The following is a 20,653-nucleotide window of genomic DNA, read 5'->3' as shown; positions in this document are numbered from 1 at the left end:
CGCAACACAGCTGTATCGTGGCTCAATATGCCATGCTCAAGCCATAAAGCCAATGCAAACAATATATACAGTACAGACCAAAAGTTTGGATACACCTTCTCATTTAAAGATTTTTCTGTATTTTCATGACTATGAAAATTGTACGTTCACACTGAAGACATCAAAACTATGAATTAACACATGTGGAATTATATACTTAGCAAAAAAGTGTGAAACAACTTTAAATATGTCTTATATTCTAGGTTCTTCAAAGTAGCCACCTTTTGCTTTGATGACTGCTTTGCACACTCTTGGCATTCTCTTGATGAGCTTCAAGAGGTAGTCACCAGAAATGGTCTTCCAACGATCTTGAAGGAGTTCCCAGAGATGCTTAGCACTTGTTGGCCCTTTTGCCTTCACTCTGCAGTCCAGCTCACCCCAAACCATCTCGATTGGGTTCAGGTCTGGTGACTGTGGAGGCCAGGTCATCTGGCGTAGCACCCCATCACTCTCTTTCTTGGTCAAATAGCCCTTACACAGCCTGGAGGTGTGTTTGGGGTCATTGTCCTGTTGAAAAATAAATGATGGTCCAACTAAACGCAAACTGGATGGAATAGCATGCCGCTGCAAGATGCTGTGGTAGCCATGCTGGTTCAGTATGCCTTCAATTTTGAATAAATCCCCAACAGTGTCACCAGCAAAGCACCCCCACACCATCACACCTCCTCCTCCATGCTTCACGGTGGGAACCAGGCATGTAGAGTCCATCCGTTCACCTTTTCTGCGTCACACAAAGACACGGTGGTTGGAACCAAAGATCTCAAATTTGGACTCATCAGACCAAAGCACAGATTTCCACTAGTCTAATGTCCATTCCTTGTGTTCTTTAGCCCAAACAAGTCTCTTCTGCTTGTTGCCTGTCCTTAGCAGTGGTTTCCTAGCAGCTATTTTACCATGAAGGCCTGCTGCACAAAGTCTCCTCTTAACAGTTGTTGTAGAGATGTGTCTGCTGCTAGAACTCTGTGTGGCATTGACCTGGTCTCTAATCTGAGCTGCTGTTAACCTGCGATTTCTGAGGCTGGTGACTCGGATAAACTTATCCTCAGAAGCAGAGGTGACTCTTGGTCTTCCTTTCCTGGGGCGGTCCTCATGTGAGCCAGTTTCTTTGTAGCGCTTGATGGTTTTTGCAACTGCACTTGGGGACACTTTCAAAGTTTTCCCAATTTTTCAGACTGACTGACCTTCATTTCTTAAAGTAATGATGGCCACTCGTTTTTCTTTACTTAGCTGCTTTTTTCTTGCCATAATACAAATTCTAACAGTCTATTCAGTAGGACTATCAGCTGTGTATCCACCAGACTTCTGCACAACACAACTGATGGCCCCAACCCCATTTATAAGGCAAGAAATCCCACTTATTAAACCTGACAGGGCACACGTGTGAAATGAAAACCATTTCCGGTGACTACCTCTTGAAGCTCATCAAGAGAATGTCAAGAGATTAGCAAAGCAGTCATCAAAGCAAAAGGTGGCTACTTTGAAGAACCTAGAATATAAGACATATTTTCAGTTGTTTCACACTTTTTTGTTAACTATATAATTCCACATGTGTTAATGCATAGTTTTGATGCCTTCAGTGTGAATGTACAATTTTCATAATTATGAAAATACAGAAAAATCTTTAAATGAGAAGGTGTGTCCAAACTTTTGGTCTGTACTGTGTATATATATATATATATATATATATATATATATATGCCTTCCCTATGTGTAACCAAAGCAAAACACAAACTGCGGATTTATTGCATATGATGGTGTGCCCAAGGCTATTGAGGTGGTACTGGCGAAAGATGGTCAAAATTTTTCACATCAGTTACCATATAACCATCTATCTTGAATAGCTGTTAGTCTGTGTTCTGGGATGGGTGATGACATACCGACAACTAATGATGAGAAATTGGCGGTAGCAAGACTATCATATATTAGCTCAAGGAAAATCCTCCCATTGCAAGAGAATTTAAAGATAAGGTCAACTGGCTTGTCACAGTGGGGAAGGGTATCAATCTAAAAAGAAACACAATTTATAAATACAAAAAATTGTGAGTAAAATGGTTGGATAACCCCTGGATTTTAATCAGATTAGAGATATAATACTCATCCGATGATCTGTGTTCATGATGTGCAATAAAATGTGGGGATAGCTTCTTGATTCGCCGCTCAGTTTGAGAGCATCGCATAATATGGGAGGGACACTAGAGTAGAGAAGAGATAAAGGCAAGGATTTGCCGTGGGGTACAATTCCTAACAGAGAGAACTGATTTGAACAAAATTGTCCAAATTAAGGCCATGTTCACAATGGTAATTAAGCCCCAATTTTTCCCTTATAGTTCAAAAATCGCTGAGTTATTAATTACTGTAATTTCAAAAAATTACAGCAAAGAAACACAGTGGGAGTGCATCATTTGAAAATGGCATAAAAGGGAAAACAATTGTAAAAACAGGGAGTGGTACAGAATGATAATTATAAGAAAAAACAATATCAATCCTCCACCTATCGAGCGTTGCTGCTCTGGTGGTCCCCACTAATTTCTGGTTATTTTGCTTTGATGATCTTGTGCTTTACACCCATGTGAGATCTACAACCAAATCAATGACCTTAGTGGTCGTCTCCTGTCCATATACAGATAGAGCAGTGATTGGCTACAGTGGTCACGTGGCATGTGATTGCTACAGCAAAGCAGATACTGGAACGGTATTGGAATATGACACAGAAGTATTTTTTATTTTATACTATTCCCTGCTGTTAGAATTTTTCTTTTAAATCCCAGTCAGCCCCTTTTCTAGGTTGTCTCTGTGCTGATTGTCCAGATCATCCAGAGTGAGAGATTATTTTTTGTCACACTTCACTTTGTTAATTTATAATTCTACAACAATGTACCCGAATATGGGATTTATAAACAAGACAATTCATTTAATCGGAGAAAGCATAAAATACAGTGTGTCCCATTATTAATTTGGTTCTTTCTTTGTTTCTGTGTTACGTGCGGTCAGGTTTTAATTATTATTATTTTAGGGCACCATTGCCTAGTCGACTAGCTTGTTTTTCCTTTCATTTGCTTGTAAGGCTGCGTGCCCACTATGCATTTTTCAAGCTTTTTTGCCGCGGAATTTCCGTAGCGAAAACGCTTAAAAAACTTAAAAAACGCTTGGTAATACGTGCCCCATGGTCCCCAATGATAATCCGCATGTGCTGTGCACATGCTGCGGAAATTTCCGCTACGGATTATCATTGCGGAAAAATACGTAGCATGTCCATTAATTTTGCGGACACGCAGCGTAATTGCCGCCATTGACTTGCAATGAATCGCTTGATATCCGCATGACTACATGTGCACATGCGGATATCACACGGTTCAATGTGCGGATGGTACCTGGGTCTGGAGAAGAGGAGACTCTCATCCAGACCCGGGTGCATAAGTACCGGTAAAAAAAAAAGAATTTAAAATAAAATATAAACATTATACTTACCTTCTGATGGCCCCCAGTATCCTGTATGATGCGTCCTGGCTCCCCTGCGTCTCGCGATGGTCTAATAGGACCTTCCATGACGTAATTTAGTCATGTGACAGGTCACGCTACCGCTGACGTCGGCGGTCGCGTGACCTGTCACATGACTAAATGACGTCATGAAAGGTCCTTCTAGACCACCGCAAGCCGTACAAGAGACCGGAGCACCGGAGAAAAGACCGGGGCCATCGGAAGGTTAGTATAATGGTTTTTTTTGTTTTTTTTTCCCATTTTTATTCTTTATTTCAACTATTAACTTGGTCACACTATATAAATCCATGCAGGTTGCATGGATTTATATAGTGTGAACAAGTTGTCAAGCACTTTTCCAAGTGATGCTAAAATCGCTTGGAAAAGCGTTTGATAACCGCATGCGGAAATGCATGCAAAAACGCTTGACAAACTCTTCTACCTGGCTATAAAAACGCATGTAAAATCCGCATGCGTTTCTCCTACCAGGAAGATGCAGAAAAAATCTGCAGCACTTCTGCATCGTGGGCACTTAGCCTAACCTTGAATAGGAGGGGGATTGTGGGTGCAATAATTTATTCTTTCCTCCTGTCATACGCCTTACATTACTGTCAGCAGGGAATCGGTCAGCAGTATTTCATACCTCAAACTATTTGTGTGTGCAGCACTTTCAAAGACAAGTCCAGCAATACCTTTACATGGCCAGTTCGTTCCTCCATTACTGAGAAATCAGCATTTGAATTGATAGCAACATGAGGCTGAAGAGCTGTTTGTAGATCTGAAGCCTCTGTCACTCCAGATCTACTTAGCCTCCTTCTGATTGACTGACAGCTCCTTTGCCTGAAGTCACACAACATACAGCATGTCAGTCAATCAGCAGGAGGTGGCGCTGAGTGGGGAACATTGCTGGAGTGGCAGAAGCTTCAGATCTACCATAGCTCTTCAGCCTCATGTGCATGTAAGTTCAAACGCTTCTTTCTCAGTAGGAACGGACTATCCATGGTATTTCTGCACTTGTCTTTGAAAGAGCTACATGCATATAACTAGTTTGACAGATTCTCTTTAAACAAGGGAATATGCATCTGGCAAATAATAATTTTCTGCCTTCTTAGGAAATGCAATGAATTGACAAACAAACGTTTTGTCATTTGATTGGTGAGCAGTTTTACACTGGTTAGTGATCGGAAGCAAACAATCGTAAATGCTGTCAACGCCCTTTGTAAAAGGCCCTTAACCCAAGCTATAAGCAGTGTTCATCTATATATCTATTTTATGTCTGCCCTTCCAGTAGCATATTATGTCATTCGCTCTTATTAACCTGCTCAGTTAGCTGTGTTGAATGTACTTCCATAGTATCAAATGCCCCTTTTATGAGCAAATCAAAAGCACACTGACCAATGCAAGTCAATGTGGTAGTTCACAAGAATGCTTTTACACACGGACCGAAAGCCTGGGTGTACAAAATCACTAAATCGGAGGCTATTGTTTATTGGTTTCCCATTACACACAGACCAGTGACTTGTCTCAGACCAAAGCTTGTGATGAGGTCAGGAATATCTGATCTCTTTGCATGCATATACAATTCTTTTTATATTTCTAATAATATAAGTGAAAGTGAGCCTGACAAGTAAAAGATGGCTTCAAGCCACAAATTGACTTATGCAATGGATTTCAGGGGAATCATCTAACAATCTATTCTTCTCTGATGACCGCCATTTTAGGAACCAAGAAACGTAACAATCCAACTTGCACTTACAGCCAGAGCTGTACATATAGACAGTAAGAAAATAGAGATTTCACTATTGTGATCAAAAACCATTTGACCCCCAGTGATCTGATTATGGTTTTCTCTACCATTGGGACCTTAAAGAAGTTGTCCACTACTTTTACATTGATGCCCTATCCATAGGATAGGGCATCAATGTATGATCGGCCGGGGTCCGACATGCGGCACCCCCTGCCGATCAGCTGTTATCGGCGGCGGCCGCCGGCCGGAATTGCTCACCTACGGATGGGGCATCAATGTAAAAGTAGTTGACAACCCCTTTAAGGCCCCAATGGTAGAGTAGAGAAAACCATAATCAGATCACTGGACTAATGTCGGCTGAACCCGCCAATATCGATGGCCAGCTAACTGATGGTCGGGAGAGATGTCTATCGTGTATGTCCAATTTCAGACTGCGGATCACATTGTTCTCCCTGAGATAAGCCGGTGGCCGACATGTCAGTCAGTGTTTTTTTTTTTTTATAGAGAACACAGGTTCTCATCTGAGCAAATGCGCCTGTGTTGGCTGAGATGGCTGTGGGCCAAGCGATCATTCAGGCATCCAGTGTGTATGACCAGCGTTAGTCAATTCCCATTTTCATGTGTTTAAATGGACCAGTAATGAAATCAGTGTTATAACTTGGGCCAGATGCCTGTCTTTTGTGTTTTTTTTGCCATTTTACCCTATAGATCCCATTGAGAAAAATGAATGAAACCATTGTCATTATATGCAATAACACAATCATGGTGGCTCATACAAGCATTTGTAGAACATTCCCTGATGTGACACCTGAATATCAAATATTAAGCTGTAGAAATATATGTGACCCTTTTTATATTGTTAGAAGGTTTTTATACATTGTTATGTAATACAGGCACATATGCTTATAATAAAGTGCTTATTTTAGGAATATTTAATTTGCTTTCTTTAATTGTAGGGAATATCGACCTAAAGAGAATGTAGAATTTCTTAGGAATGGTACGGAAGTCTTTGCTGTTAGTCCAAAGACTTACATTTTTGAACCCAACAAGTCTGTGGGGGACCCTAAAGTGGACTTAATACGAACAATCAATATTCCTATTGTGGTAAGTCTTACTATATCATTGTCTAAGCAGAAGTTTAGTTGTGGTCTAAAAAACTGTATTTCAGAGGTTGTTCAGCAAACAAGTATAAATAACTAATATGCTTCAGCTATGCCAGGTTCACAAATGGCAATCCCCCAAAAATGAATCTTTTTGCATTTTCTCGGTCTACTTTTACCATGTCTCCCACAAGGTTTACTGTAGAGTGCAGTTGGACCTCCATTTCTCACATATCGTCCGGCTTTTTGTGGCTCTTTAAAATGTGGATTATTGTTCCTATTTCAACCTACTGAAGAATTGTTTTCTTGTAGTTAATATCTTGTCTCATTTGTTTGCCAGATTAGATCATACTTATCGGTGATTGCGTTGTTCTTTATTTCAGACCCTGTTGGAAATGTCCAGAAATAATAAGTATTTTAAATATATAAAAGCAATAGTTGCTGCGGTTTTGAAGACTTACAATGAAAAGATATTTCTTACTCGATCGGTGGATGACCTGCTGTGGGGTTACAAGGATCCTGTACTTTCTTTGGTGCACACTGTAGTCCCCGAAATTAGTGAAATGTTTGGCCTCTTCTACAATGTAAGCTTCATGGGTGGTGGGAAGTGTATTCAAATGCTTTGTAAAGTAAAAAAATTATCTATATACCACATTTTTAAGAAACTTTCTAAAGATTTTCCATATTGATACCAACGTGTGACATGAAGCCCATGCTACAGACCCACCAGGATTCTATATAAGGGGCCTATGTCTAATTAATGTGCAGTTATATGTTATCTATTGGTGCTTGGGAGCAGTCATTTAAAGATGCATTAGGAAGTGTGCCTCATTGGATCAGTGGCAAAAAAAAAATAAAAATGTCTGCTTCCATAATCGCAAATATACCTATAATATATATTGTGACAAAGTCACTGGCAGAATACTGGAGGGGAGATACGTGTCTCTGAGACTTTTTGCTTCAGTGACGTAAAACATGGAGGTTTCTCCTGCACATCAGGTGCAGAGAGGGTTAATAGCCAGAGTTACAAGGGCATGTTTTACAGGTGGCTAGCTAAGTGCTGGGAGGGAAGCTATCCACCCTATCTCCACTCCAGGGAGTGGTTTAGGGGCTATAAAAAGCCAGCCTTTTGACTCAGGAGGTGGTCAGTATCTGGAGGCCAGCTCCAGAGAGAGGAGCGTGTGTTTGTTCCTGCCAACCCTGAACCGTGTGGTTTTTGCTAACCCGGAGTGACCGGACCCCGGCCGGTGCAAGGACTTTGCTGGACTCTTTTCTTATTTTGTTTGCCGTTAGGCCGGATGGGCTGTGTTTCTTTTAATGAACTTTACATTGGTTTATGCTGCTCAAATAAACCAACTGAAAATTTAAAGAGACAGTGTTCTGTTTATACCTCAATGCATAGCCGAGTGAGCCGATCTACCACAATATATATTATATATATATATATATATATATATATATATATATATAGTACAGACCAAAAGTTTGGACACACCTCATTTAAAGATTTTTCTGTATTTTCATGACTATGAAAATTGTACATTCACACTGAAGGCATCAAAACTATGAATTAACACATGTGGAATTATATACTTAACAAAAAAGTGTGAAACAACTGAAAATATGTCTTATATTCTAGGTTCTTCAAAGTAGCCACCTTTTGCTTTGATGACTGCTTTGCACACTCTTGGCATTCTCTTGATGAGCTTCAAGAGGTAGTCACCGGAAATGGTCTTCCAACAATCTTGAAGGAGTTCCCAGAGATGCTTAGCACTTGTTGGCCCTTTTGCCTTCACTCTGCAGTCCAGCTCACCCCAAACCATCTCGATTGGGTTCAGGTCTGGTGACTGTGGAGGCCAGGTCATCTGGCATAGCACCCCATCACTCTCCTTCTTGTTCAAATAGCCCTTGCACTGCCTGGAGGTGTGTTTGGGGTCATTGTCCTGTTGAAAAATAAATGATGGTCCAACTAAACGCAAACCGGATGGAATAACATGCCGCTGCAACATGCTGTGGTAGCCATGCTGGTTCAGTATGCCTTCTGTTTTGAATAAATCCCCAACAGTGTCACCAGCAAAGCACCCCCACACCATCACACCTCCTCCTCCATGCTTCATGGTGGGAACCAGGCATGTAGAGTCCATCCTTTCACCTTTTCTGCGTCGCACAAAGACATGGTGGTTGGAACCAAAGATCTCAAATTTGGACTCATCAGACCAAAGCACAGATTTCCACTGGTCTAATGTCCATTCCTTGTGTTCTTTAGCCCAAACAAGTCTCTTCTGCTTGTTGCCTGTCCTTAGCAGTGGTTTCCTAGCAGCTATTTTACCATGAAGGCCTGCTGCACAAAGTCTCCCCTTAACAGTTGTTGAAGAGATGTGTCTGCTGCTAGAACTCTGTGTGGCATTGACCTGGTCTCTAATCTGAGCTGCTGTTAACCTGCGATTTCTGAGGCTGGTGACTCGGATAAACTTATCCTCAGAAGCAGAGGTGACTCTTGGTCTTCCTTTCCTGGGGCGCTCCTCATGTGAGTCAGTTTCTTTGTAGCGCTTGATGGTTTTTGCCACTGCACTTGGGGACACATTCAAAGTTTTCCCAATTTTTCGGACTGACTGACCTTCATTTCTTAAAGTAATGATGGCCCTTCGTTTTTCTTTACTTAGCTGCTTTTTTCTTGCCATAGTACAAATTCTAACAGTCTATTCAGTAGGACTATCAGCTGTGTATCCACCAGACTTCTGCACAACACAACTGATGGTCCCAACCACATTTATAAGGCAAGAAATCCCACTTATTAAACCTGACAGGGCACACCTGTGAAGTGAAAACCATTTCCGGTGACTACCTCTTGAAGCTCATCAAGCGAATGCCAAGAGTGTGCAAAGCAGTCATCAAAGCAAAAGGTGGCTACTTTGAAGAACCTAGAATATAATACCTGTTTGGGAGAAGGTATAATCCGCCATACACTTTCTACTGTCTACTCCATGCTTGTAAATCCATTGGATCAGTCTCCTCCTGGTTTTTTGACCCAGTAGGAGGATGATTTAGGTATTTCCCTTTCCGCTGATTGGAAGGCTAAGGTTTTATCCTTGGCTCATAAATCTTTAATAAGCTCAAGGCTCCAGGAATCTAAGTATAAACTTCTGTCCAGATGGTACAGAGTCCCGACTAATTGAACAAATGTTCCCATCCATTGATCCAATGTGTTAGAGATGTAGATGCCACAAGGGAAATTATCTCCATATCTTTTGGTCTGGTGGTTGGGGGCAGCCCGATCCTGCCTGCTGTACCTGGCTGGACACAAATATAGGGCGAAGCCCCACATCAATTTTTTTTTTAAATTATTTCATGAATTTCCTGAAATAATAAAAAAAAAAATGACGTGGGGCTTCGCACTATATTTGTGTCCAGCCAGGTACAGCAGTCAGGAACGGGCTGCCCCCAACCACCAGCTGCCTATTTGTACCTGGTTGGACACAATGATATAGGGAAGCCCTTTTTTTCTTTATTATTTCATGAATTTCATGAAATAATTTAAAAAAAAAAATACGTGGGGCTTCGCCCTATTTTTGTGTCCAGCCAGGTACAACTAGGCAGCTGGGGGCTGGAATCTGCAGCGCAGGGAGGCCCAAGCTTTCTGCCCCCCCCGCTGCAAATTGCAGTCCGCAGCCACCCCGGAAAATGGCGCATTCATAGAAGCGCCATCTTCTGGCGCTGTACCCAACTCATCCAGGGCCCTGGTGCGGTGGCTCACTGGGCAATAAAGGGGTTAGGGCCAGCTTGGTATTATCAGCTGGCCCTAAGCCTGAAATTCATGGGGTCACGCCAATATTAGACATGACCGCTATGAATTTCTAGTAAAGTATTTAAAAAAAACACAACACCCAGAATAAAATCCTTTAATTGAAATAAACACACAATTCTTTATTGTTCTAAATTAAACCATACTTACCATCACGCCCATTCCAGCTGAAGCCAATGATCTCCTTCAATAAAAGAAAAATAATAAAAAACCAACATCATCCTTACCTTTCCATGGTTCCCAGGACAGCTCCAGCTCTGCTACATCGAGATGACAGGCTGGATCGCAGCAGAAAGCTGCCATCCAGCCTGTCATCCCGCGGACACTGAGAAGCGCAGGCATGCTCGCGCTCCTCAGTGTCAGGCTGTGACGGCATCCAGATGAACCGAGTCTCTCACGCTCACCGCATGCGCAGGAGAATTCTCCCACGCTGTCAGTGACGTGCATGAGGTGAGCTGAGTTCATTGTCGGCTCATTTGGATGCCGTCACAGCCAGACACTTAGGAGCGCAAGCATGCCTGCGCTTCTCAGTGTCTGCGGGATGACAGTCTGGATGGCAGCTTTCTGCTGCGATCCAGCCTGTCATCTCGATGTAGCAGAGCTGAAGCTGTCCTGGGAACCATGGAAAGGTAAGGATGATGTTGCTTTATTATTTTACTTTTATTGCAGGAGATCGTTGGCTTCATCTGGAATGGGCGTGACGGTAAGTATGGTTTAATTTAGAACATTAAAGAATTGTGTGTTTATTTCAATTAAAGGACTTTATTCTGGGTGTTGTGTTTTTTTTAAATACTTTACTAGAAATTCATGGTGGCCATGTCTAATATTGGCGTGACCCCATGAATTTCGGGCTTAGGGCCAAAGGATAATACAAAGCTGGCCCTAACCCCTTTATTACCCAGTGAGCCACCGCACCAGGGCCCTGGATGAGCTGGATACAGCGCCAGAAGATGGCGCTTCTATGAACGCGCCATTTTCTGGGGTGGCTGCGGACTTCAGTTCGCAGCAGGGGGGGCCCACAAAGCTTGGGCCACCCTGCGCTGTGGATTCCAGCCCCCAGCTGCTTAGTTGTACCTGGCTGGAAACAAAAATAGGGCGAAGCCCCACGTATTTTTTTTTTTTTACTTATTTCATGAAATTCATGAAATAAAAAAAAAGGGCTTCCCTATATTGTTGTGTCCGGCCAGGTACAAATAGGCAGCTGGGAGTTGGGGGCAGCCCGTTCCTGGATGCTGTACCTGGCTGGCATACAAAAATATGGCAAAGCCCACGTCAAAATTTTTGGAAAAAATTAATTAAAAAATAAATAATAATTTAGGGACTGCATCTTTATTAACCCCTCAAGTGTCATTTAGTGTTAAAATAAAGGATTTATTAAAAAAAAAAATTGGCGTGGGATCTCCCATAATTTTAGTCTCTAGCGGAGGTTAAGCAGACGGCTGGGGCAGATGTTTGAAGCCTGGGAAGGGGGTAATACCCACGGAGCTTCCCAGGCTACTAATATCAGCCCCCAGCTGAATACCTAGCCTTTACTAGCTATTAAAATGAGAGACCCCCCAAAAAAAAATGACGTGGGGTCCCCCCTATTTTAATAGCTAGCAAAGGCTAGGCAGACAGCTGGGGGCTGATATTAATAGCCCAGGAAGGGTGCCATGAATATTGGCCCCCTCCCAGGCTAGAAACACCAGCCGTCAGCCACCCCAGAAATGGCGCATCCATAGGATGCGCCAATTCTGGCACTTAGCCTCGCTCTTCCATGCCAGCTGCCATGAAGCCCACGTTAGTAATGATGGGCGTCTATAAGACACCCCCATTACTAACCTACAAAGTGTTAAAAATAAAAAACACACACTACACCCAGAAAAAAAAAATTATTTGAAATAAAACACACCATTTTATTTAATTCTTAGTTTACTAAAAAAAATAGTTACCTGTCCACGTTCCTGCGCTGATCTCCCATGCACAGCTGTCACATCTGGAGATGGTGACAGCTGTGCATAGCTGCTGTAAGCTCACGCTGCCGGGAACACGTTTCTCCCGGCAGCGTGAGCCCCTGACTGAGGTCACCGGAGTGCATTCAGTCAGCGCAGCTCCGGAGACCTCCTTTACGGCACTGCTGTACCCTGGGAATTTCTCACGGTACAGCAGGGCCGTAAAGGAGCTAACCGGAGCAGCGCTGCCTGAACTCCGGCGAACCCGCTTATGCAATGACGGGGCTGCTTTACGACCCCGTCATTCTAGCGGCGGCAGCGGTTCAGAGCGGTCACATTCTATGTGGCTGCTCTAAACTGGAGATCTTCGTGGGACACTCGTGGACTACCACGGAGGGGTAAGGATAAGGTTGTGGTTTATTATTTTATATTTTATTACAAGAGATCGATGGCTTCGGGGAATTAGGTGTCTAGGTGAGTGTAGATGTAGTTTTTTATTTTTTACTTTATTTTAGGTGGCGATCGGCAGGGACAGGTAATGTATAAACTAATTTATTGTAGGTAACCACTGGCCACCAATGACATGTACTTAAAATTTATTGGGGACCAAAAAAAACATGTTTGGGGGCAAAAATAGCACATGGGGCAGTTTAAATAGCAGGATCAGGCTGATGGGAACTACTGCTCCCATCGAGCTGATCCTGCTGGCACTAGTGGATGGGGGACAGACATAGGCCGATGGGAGTAGTAGTATCACATCGGCCTATGTCTGCCTGCACGCACACACCCGCAGACATCGCACAGACACCGCGCACACATCGCACAGATACCGCGCACACCCGCAGACATTGCACAGACACCGCACACACCCGCAGACATCGCACAGACACCCCGCACACACTCGCAGACATCGCACAGACACCACGCACACACTAATCATGACGGGCTGATGGTCTGGGAGGTGAGGCTGACCTGTGTGGCCGTGGGAAAGTTCATGTGAGTTCATACAGTCAAGCATGAACTCACATGAACCCTCTTGAGGGCACCGCGGCTACTTCAAATGAACAGCTGATCAGCATCAGCGGATACCTCAGCTGTTCATTTGATATAACCGGCGGGAAAGCCAGCACAGAACGGGAAAGCCGGCGGTGAAGTCTTTTCACTGCCGTCTTCCCCGCCCGGGTCCTTCGCTCCCCGCTCCTTGGTGCTGTGCTCCCCGCCCGGTCCTAACTTACGATCGGGATGGGAGGTGGCGAGGGGAGCGGAGGATCGGGGTGGGAGGCTGCGGGGAAGCAGTATGGGGCTGTGTGATTGTTTAAAAGCCGGCGGCTTTTTACCGCCCACCGGCTTTTAAACAATCAGGAGAATTCTCCCACGCTGGGATGGCATTCTGATGACAGGCTGGATCGCAGCTGAGCGCTGCCATCCAGCTTGTCATCCTTCAGAGACACTGCAGAGCGCAGGCATTATGGGAACTTCCGATTCCAGTATTCGATAATCTAAAAGTATCGGAATTAAGTATCGGAATTCCGATACCGCGAATATCAGCCGATACCCAATATTTCAGTATCGGAATGCTCAACACTAATTATGATGCCCTATCTCACTTTTGTCATTGATGGTTTGTCAATTTCATTCATGTTTTGTTACTGGTTCTCACATAAATAAAGAATTATAAAAAAAAACAATCTGGATAAGGGTGCACGGCCCTGTGGACGGCCACATTCCCCTATGTAGAATGAAGAAAACATAGGACGAGGCAAGTACTCCTACAGTATTAAATTCATTTGCAGGAGTGCTTATGCCATGGCTAATATACTAACATATACTAACAAAATTCATCAGCACAATGCAATCCTAGCTCTTCCCTAGTTTATTTGAGGCTTTCTTAAACATATGGAGGGGTGAGTCACTAGAATAAGGGTTTATCCAATGAGGCCACCTTGAATCTGGTGGATGGCTTATACACCTTTGATCAAAATATGATGACTAAGTACCTGACATTTTTTATACTTATAGCTATACTGGAATTCATGTATGCATTAAAGGGGTTGTCCAGGACTAAGTTTTTAGGACCATAGTAAAAAACAAAAAATAGGCAGCTAGTTGCTAACAGAGGCAACTACCTGCCTGTTCTACCTGCTCTTCTTCTTCCGGGCTGCTCTGTCTATGAGGCATGACTGACGACGTCATGCTGATTAACAGCCGGCTCCCCGCAGTTAGGCAGCGGGAAGCTGGCTGTGAATCGGCACGACATCGGCAGTCACGTCCCATCAACAGAGGAGAGCGGATTAGAAGCCATCTGCAGAAACCTCTGAATTTGCCAGCAGGAGCGGTCTGTGACTGCTCTGTGCTGGCAGAGATTGGCGCTGGGCACAACAGGCATACTACATGACTGTTAGTTCTTAGGCCCATAGTAAAAAAATTAAATAGTCCTGGATAGCCCCTTTAATTGATAAGTGTTTACACCAGAAAATTTTGCAACTTTTGTCATTTTCAAGCCAGCTTCAGGCAGCTCTGCCACAATGGGTGGAGTTGTTGAGGGGGCATGGCTATGCCCACCCGTCAGATTCTTCAAAAGCCCCAAATCAGCATTTCCAAAGCTCAAAATAGTACGAAGACATACAATGTGCAACCTTCATGAATTCAGTGCTGCTTCTCCGTAAGGGCACCTCAGTCCCCAATCATAGGCTTCCAATCATGGAACATTATGACTGAATTCCTATTGTGAATGTATTGTGATGTTTTTTATTTGTTTGTTTTAAAGGAACCATTATTATATAGGTTTCAAACTTATTTTGTACAGCTAAGAAGACTCTGTTTGAGTGGTCTTGACTTTATAGACCTCATTTATCAACTGCCTTATGTCTTCACATCACATTTCACTTTTTGCAGATGAATACAACAAATGATGGGACATATGTGTTTCTTAGTGGTTCTGAAGGATACCTGGATTTTGCAAAGATTGTGCAATGGAATGAAAACAGGTAGGAATAGTATGTTTTCTTAGCTCCTTCTACAAAATATTATGTACCTATGTATGTAGTGTAAAAGGTCATGAGGGTCATGGATTTCATAAAGCACCCTCAGACTGTGTCCCCACGGCCAGGTAACAAGGATGCTACATAATCATAGAGTTATACATTCTTTACTGTTAGAGCAGTGAATCTATGCAGCTCACTGCAGGGAAGCTTATCATAGCTCATATATGAAAAGAGATTAAAATGATCCTGCATACCTTTCATGAGTGTATTAAAGGCAATCTGTCAGCAGTTTTTTTCTACGTAATCTAAGAGCAGCATAAAGTTGGGTCAGAGAGCCTGATTCCAGCATTGTATCACTGGACTGCTTGGTTTAGTTTTGATAGAATCCATGTTCTCTCAGTTGTAGATGTACCAGTGCTCAGAATGCTGAGCTGTGTATAACCACGCTCACACCCCTGATTTGCAGCCTCCTGTGCACACTGTACATAATCAACAAGCTAAAAATTAGTGGTGGGGGCGAAAGTATACAGATTAGTCTGACTACCTTGGACATGACACACCTAGTGCTGCAGTGATAATCTCCTGATGATAAAACACTATTGTATTGAAACTACATCAAGCTGCTGAACAAGTGACATATCCCTGGAATCAGGCTCTCTGCTCCTTGATTATGCTGCTCTCAGATTAAATAGCAAAAACCTTCTAACTGTTATGATCTGCTACAAGAACTAAGGAAAGATAGGAAAACTGTCCCTACAATAGGACTAAGCTGATTCCCTACGATGCAGCAGGCAACCTGTTCCTTGTGAACAGACCCGCCTTCGTCCTCCGCTAGTCTGAACGCAGACCTATAGATTTAAGGGAGGGGTCCCTAAAAGTACTAAGGACTGGGACAAAATTGGACACCTCCTAGCAGAAGTTGAAGCGGAGCAAAAAGACAAACAGACAAAAATACTTAGAGGTCCAAGGACCAAGCAAACTATAGAGATAGGTACAAAGCACCTGGCTTGATTAAGAGTCAAAGTAACACTGAAATCCAGCAAAGAGCCAGAAGGGTGGAGCTGGAATAAATAGGCAGCAGGTCACGTGACCACAAAATAGAAAAAAAAAACGAACAGGAGGGTTCTAACAGTACCCCCTCTTCTATGAGGATCCTCCGGATCCTCCAGGCCCAGGCCTATCAGGAAACCTCCTGTGAAACGCTCTGATAAGTCTAGGAGCAGAGACATCATCTGCCCTTACCCAGGAGTTATCCTCAGGACCGAAACCTTTCCAAGCGACGAGATATTGCAATCTCCCTCTATGCCTTCTGGAATTCAGGATACGAGAAATTTCATATTCGCCGTCTTCCACCACAGGAGGAACTGTGACAGTGGCATCCCTATCCGATACATCAGCTTTTTTCAACAAGGAAACATGAAACACCGGATTAATCTTCAAGGAGGAGGGAACCTCCAACCTAACAGCAGACTGGTTAACCACCTGAAGCACCTTAAATGGTCCCACAAACTTCGGACCCAATTTCTTAGAAGGAATCCTCAACCGCAGATTCTTTGAGGACAACCAAACCATGTCACCAACAGCAAACAAAACCTCTTGACGTTTCCTGTTAAAATACTTCTTAGACTTTTTGTTAGTCTCTTGAAGGTTACCACGTACATCAGTCCAAACTCTCTCCAAATCACCGGAAAATTTCTCCTCCTCCGACACAGCCGACACCAATTTGGAGAACGAACCAAACGACGGATGTCTCCCAGTACAACAAAAAAACGGAGAACACCCAGCAGAAGAGGATGTATGGTTGTTAAGAGCAAATTCAGCAAGTGGCAGAAACTCAGACCACCCCTCTTGATTGTCTGCCACAAAACAACGCAAAAACTGCTCAACATCCTGGTTCTTTCTTTCCGTCTGTCCATTAGACTTAGGATGATACCCAGATGAAAATGACAAATGGACTCCCAACCTGTCACAAAAGGCACGCCAAAAACGAGCCACAAACTGAGGTCCCCTATCAGAAACAATTTCGGTGGGAACGCCATGGAGTCTTGACAATTTCCTTGACAAAAGCCTTAGCGAGTGTCTTAGCGCAGGGTAGTTTAATGAAAGGAACCAAGTGACACATCTTGCTAAAACGGTCCACGACCACCCAGATGACAGTGAGACCCTCGGACACAGGAAGGTCAGTAATAAAATCCATTGCAAGATGCGTCCAAGGTGCACTAGGAACCTCCAGAGGGCAAAGCAACCCCGCAGCAGGAGCATGTGAAGCCTTTGATCTAGCACACACCGTACATTGACGCACCCATTTAATGATTTCCTTCTGCCACCCAGGCCACCAAAAAACTGCGACCTACCAGTCTCTTAGTCTCAGAAATTCCTGGATGACCTGCCAACCGAGACTCATGATACTCCACAAACAACTCTCTCCTAAAGGTTCTAGGTACAAACAACCTCCCATGGGGAGTGTTAGATGGGGCATCCTCCTGGGCTTTCAGAATCCCATCTTCCAAAACGGAGTCCAATGCTGCTATCACAACTCCTTCCTGTAAAATGCTCTCCTCCTCCTCGGTACCAACCGTGGGAGAAAAGCTGCGAGATAAAGCATCAGCTTTAACATTCTTAGTACTCGGGATGTAAGTAACAGAAAAATTAAACCGCGAAAAAAACAGTGCCCACCTAGCCTGACGGGCATTCAAGCGCTTGGCAGCATCTAGATAGATCTGATTCTTATGATCAGTGAAAACCTGAATGGGAAATTTAGCACCTTCCAAGAAATGATGCCAATGTTCAAATGCGAGTTTGATAGCCAGCAATTCCCGATTACCAACATCGTAATTAAGTTCGGTTTCAGAAAATTTTTTCGAAAAAAAAGCACAGGGATGAACCCCATCCTTGTTCTCCTGAAACAAAACCGCACCGACCCCCACCGAAGAAGCATCAACCTCGACCAAAAAAGGCTTGGTCTCATCAGTCTGCATAAGGATGGGGGCTGAACTGAACCTCTCCTTGAGATACACAAAAGCTTCAATGGCCTCAGTAGTCCACTGGACCTTATTCGCACCTTTCCTGGTGAGATCGGTCAGCGGCTTAACAATTATAGAAAAATTCTTAATGAATTTTCTGTAATAATTGGCAAAACCCAAAAATCTCTGTATCGATTTTAAACCAATAGGCCTAGGCCATTCCTGTACAGCCTGAACCTTCACCGGGTCCATCTCAAAGCCCTCGCTGGAGATAATGTAGCCCAAAAAACTAATTCTCTGCATAGCGAACTCGCATTTCTCCAGCTTAGCAAAAAGTGAATTGTCACTTAATAACTGCAATACCTCACGTACGCTCTGCCAATGAGACTCCAGATCTGGCGAATAAATCAAAATGTCATCCAAATACACCACCACATTCTTACCAATTAAAGGTCTCAGGATGTCATTAATAAGGTTCTGAAAAAACGCTGGTGCATTGGTAAGACCAAAAGGCATAACCAGATTCTCAAAATGACCCACCGGAGTGTTAAGAGCAGTCTTCCATTCATCACCCTCCTTCATTCGCAACAAATTGTATGCCCCCCGGAGATCAATTTTAGAGAACCACTTGGCCCCCACTAACTGGTTAAACAAGTCAGGAATTAACGGCAGTGGGTAGGAATTGCGTACGGTAATTTTATTAATTTTGCGAAAGTCCAGACATGGACGTAAACCGCCGTCTTTTTTTTTTTACAAAAAAAAAATCCAACAGCCACAGGTGACTTAGAAGGTCTAATGTGACCAGCAGCCAAGCTCGTCTGTATGTATTCCTCCAAGGCTTTTCTTTCAGGGATAGTAAGATTAAATAAGCGACTCTTGGGAAGAGTAGCTCCAGGAACAAACTCAATGGTGCAATCATAGTCCCTATGAGGAGGTAGAATTTGCGACTCCTCCTCTGAAAAAAACTTCCAAAAATCCTGAATAGGTACAGGTAATTCCCCTCTTTCCACAGCAGCAATGTGACCGTTACAACATTTATCATAACACTTAGGACTCCAAGATTTAATCTCATTAGTAGACCAGTCCAGTAAAGGATTGTGCAGTTTTAACCAAGGCAAACCTAACACTACTGGAGAAGGTAAATTATTTAATAACCCTAAATCCAAATTCTCTTGGTGAATACCATTAATAGTGAGGGGAAATTCAAAAACCTTGTGAGTAACACATTTCAAAGGAGTGTTATCAACAGCAACCACAGAAATAGGAGATGACAAAATTTTAGGTTCCAATTTAAGTTTTTCCAAAAATCCCTTATCAATCACATTCAGTGTAGAACCACAATCCACAAAAACCTGAAATTCAATCAACTCCTCCTGCAATGAGGTGCTCCCTGAAAGAAATACTCCCTTAGAGTTTAAACAAGCAATAAGGGCGTAACTAACCTTTTTTTTTTTCTTTAACAGAAGCTCACAGTTCTTAACAAAATGGTCAGATTTACCACAGTAAAAACACAATCCCTTGGAAAACCTGCGGTCTTTTTCCTGAGAGCGGAGTGGCATCGCCCCAATCTCCATCGGTTCTCCGTCGTCCATGCAGACCCTTTGATGACTAGGAGCTGCCATAGCAGGAGTTTTCTCCTCATTAATCCTGGCACGCATTCTCCTGTCCACCCGTATAGCTAATTGCATGGCTTCTTGCAAGTTTCCAGGTGCAGGGAAAGCAATCAGCAGATCCTTAACCCTTCCACTTAGACCAGCAAGAAACAAACATTTTAACGCCGAATCATTCCATCTCACTTCAGAAGACCACCTTCTGAAGTGTGTACAATAATTTTCAACATCACCTGACCCCTGCTTTAAACGTCTCAGTTGTGTCTCAGCAGAAGAGACTCGATCAGGATCGTCATACAACAACCCCATAGCAGAAAAAAAATCTTCCACTGATCTAAAACACGGATCATTAGGTTGGAGAGAAAAGGCCCATCCCTGTGGTTCCTTGCGCAAAAGTGACATGATAAACCTAATGCGCTGTGATTCATTCCCAGAGGCCCTGGGTCTCAAACGAAAATATAATAAACAAGCATTTTTAAAGGAAAAAAAATCTTGTTGTTTACCATAAAAAAAATAAGGCAGTCCTACCTTCGGTTCAACAAAATGCGCTCCAGGACAGCTACTCATGTGTTGCTGGAGCTCGGCCACCTCAAGAGACAATCCCTGTAGGCGTTGAGCCAATTCCTGAACAGACACCATGCTGATCTCCGGATCTCGTTCCTTAGGATTTTTTCTTTTGATTTTGGGCTGGACTTACTGTTATGATCTGCTACAAGAACTAAGGAAAGATAGGAAAACTGTCCCTACAATAGGACTAAGCTGATTCCCTACGATGCAGCGGGCAACCTGTTCCTTGTGAACAGACCCGCCTTCGTCCTCAGCTAGTCTGAACGCAGACCTATAGATATAAAGGAGGGGTCCCTAAAAGTACTAAGGACTGGGACAAAATTAGACACCTCCTAGCAGAAGTTGAAGCAGAGCAAAAAGACAAAAATACTTAGAGGTCCAAGGACCAAGCAAACTATAGCGATAGGTACAAAGCACCTGCCTAGATTAAGAG

General features: G+C 43.3%; 1 protein-coding gene across 1 annotated transcript in view; it reads left to right on the top strand.

Moving 5' to 3' along the window:
• SCARB2 (scavenger receptor class B member 2) overlaps positions 1 to 20,653 on the top strand; it is a 97,050-nt gene that overhangs the window by 30,615 nt on the left and 45,782 nt on the right. The window contains exons 3-5 of the mRNA XM_073637278.1: positions 6,220 to 6,367; positions 6,747 to 6,947; positions 14,992 to 15,083. Coding sequence (XP_073493379.1) covers positions 6,220 to 6,367; positions 6,747 to 6,947; positions 14,992 to 15,083 — 441 coding nt within the window. The remainder of the gene's footprint in view (positions 1 to 6,219; positions 6,368 to 6,746; positions 6,948 to 14,991; positions 15,084 to 20,653) is intronic.

Source organism: Phyllobates terribilis, unplaced genomic scaffold (genome assembly GCF_046119375.1).
Source record: "Phyllobates terribilis strain yellow unplaced genomic scaffold, ASM4611937v1 Scaffold_1__5_contigs__length_1240528914, whole genome shotgun sequence".
NCBI lineage: Eukaryota > Metazoa > Chordata > Amphibia > Anura > Dendrobatidae > Phyllobates > Phyllobates terribilis.
Note: the sequence above shows the minus strand (reverse complement) of the source record. Positions and strands in the feature narration are given on the sequence as shown.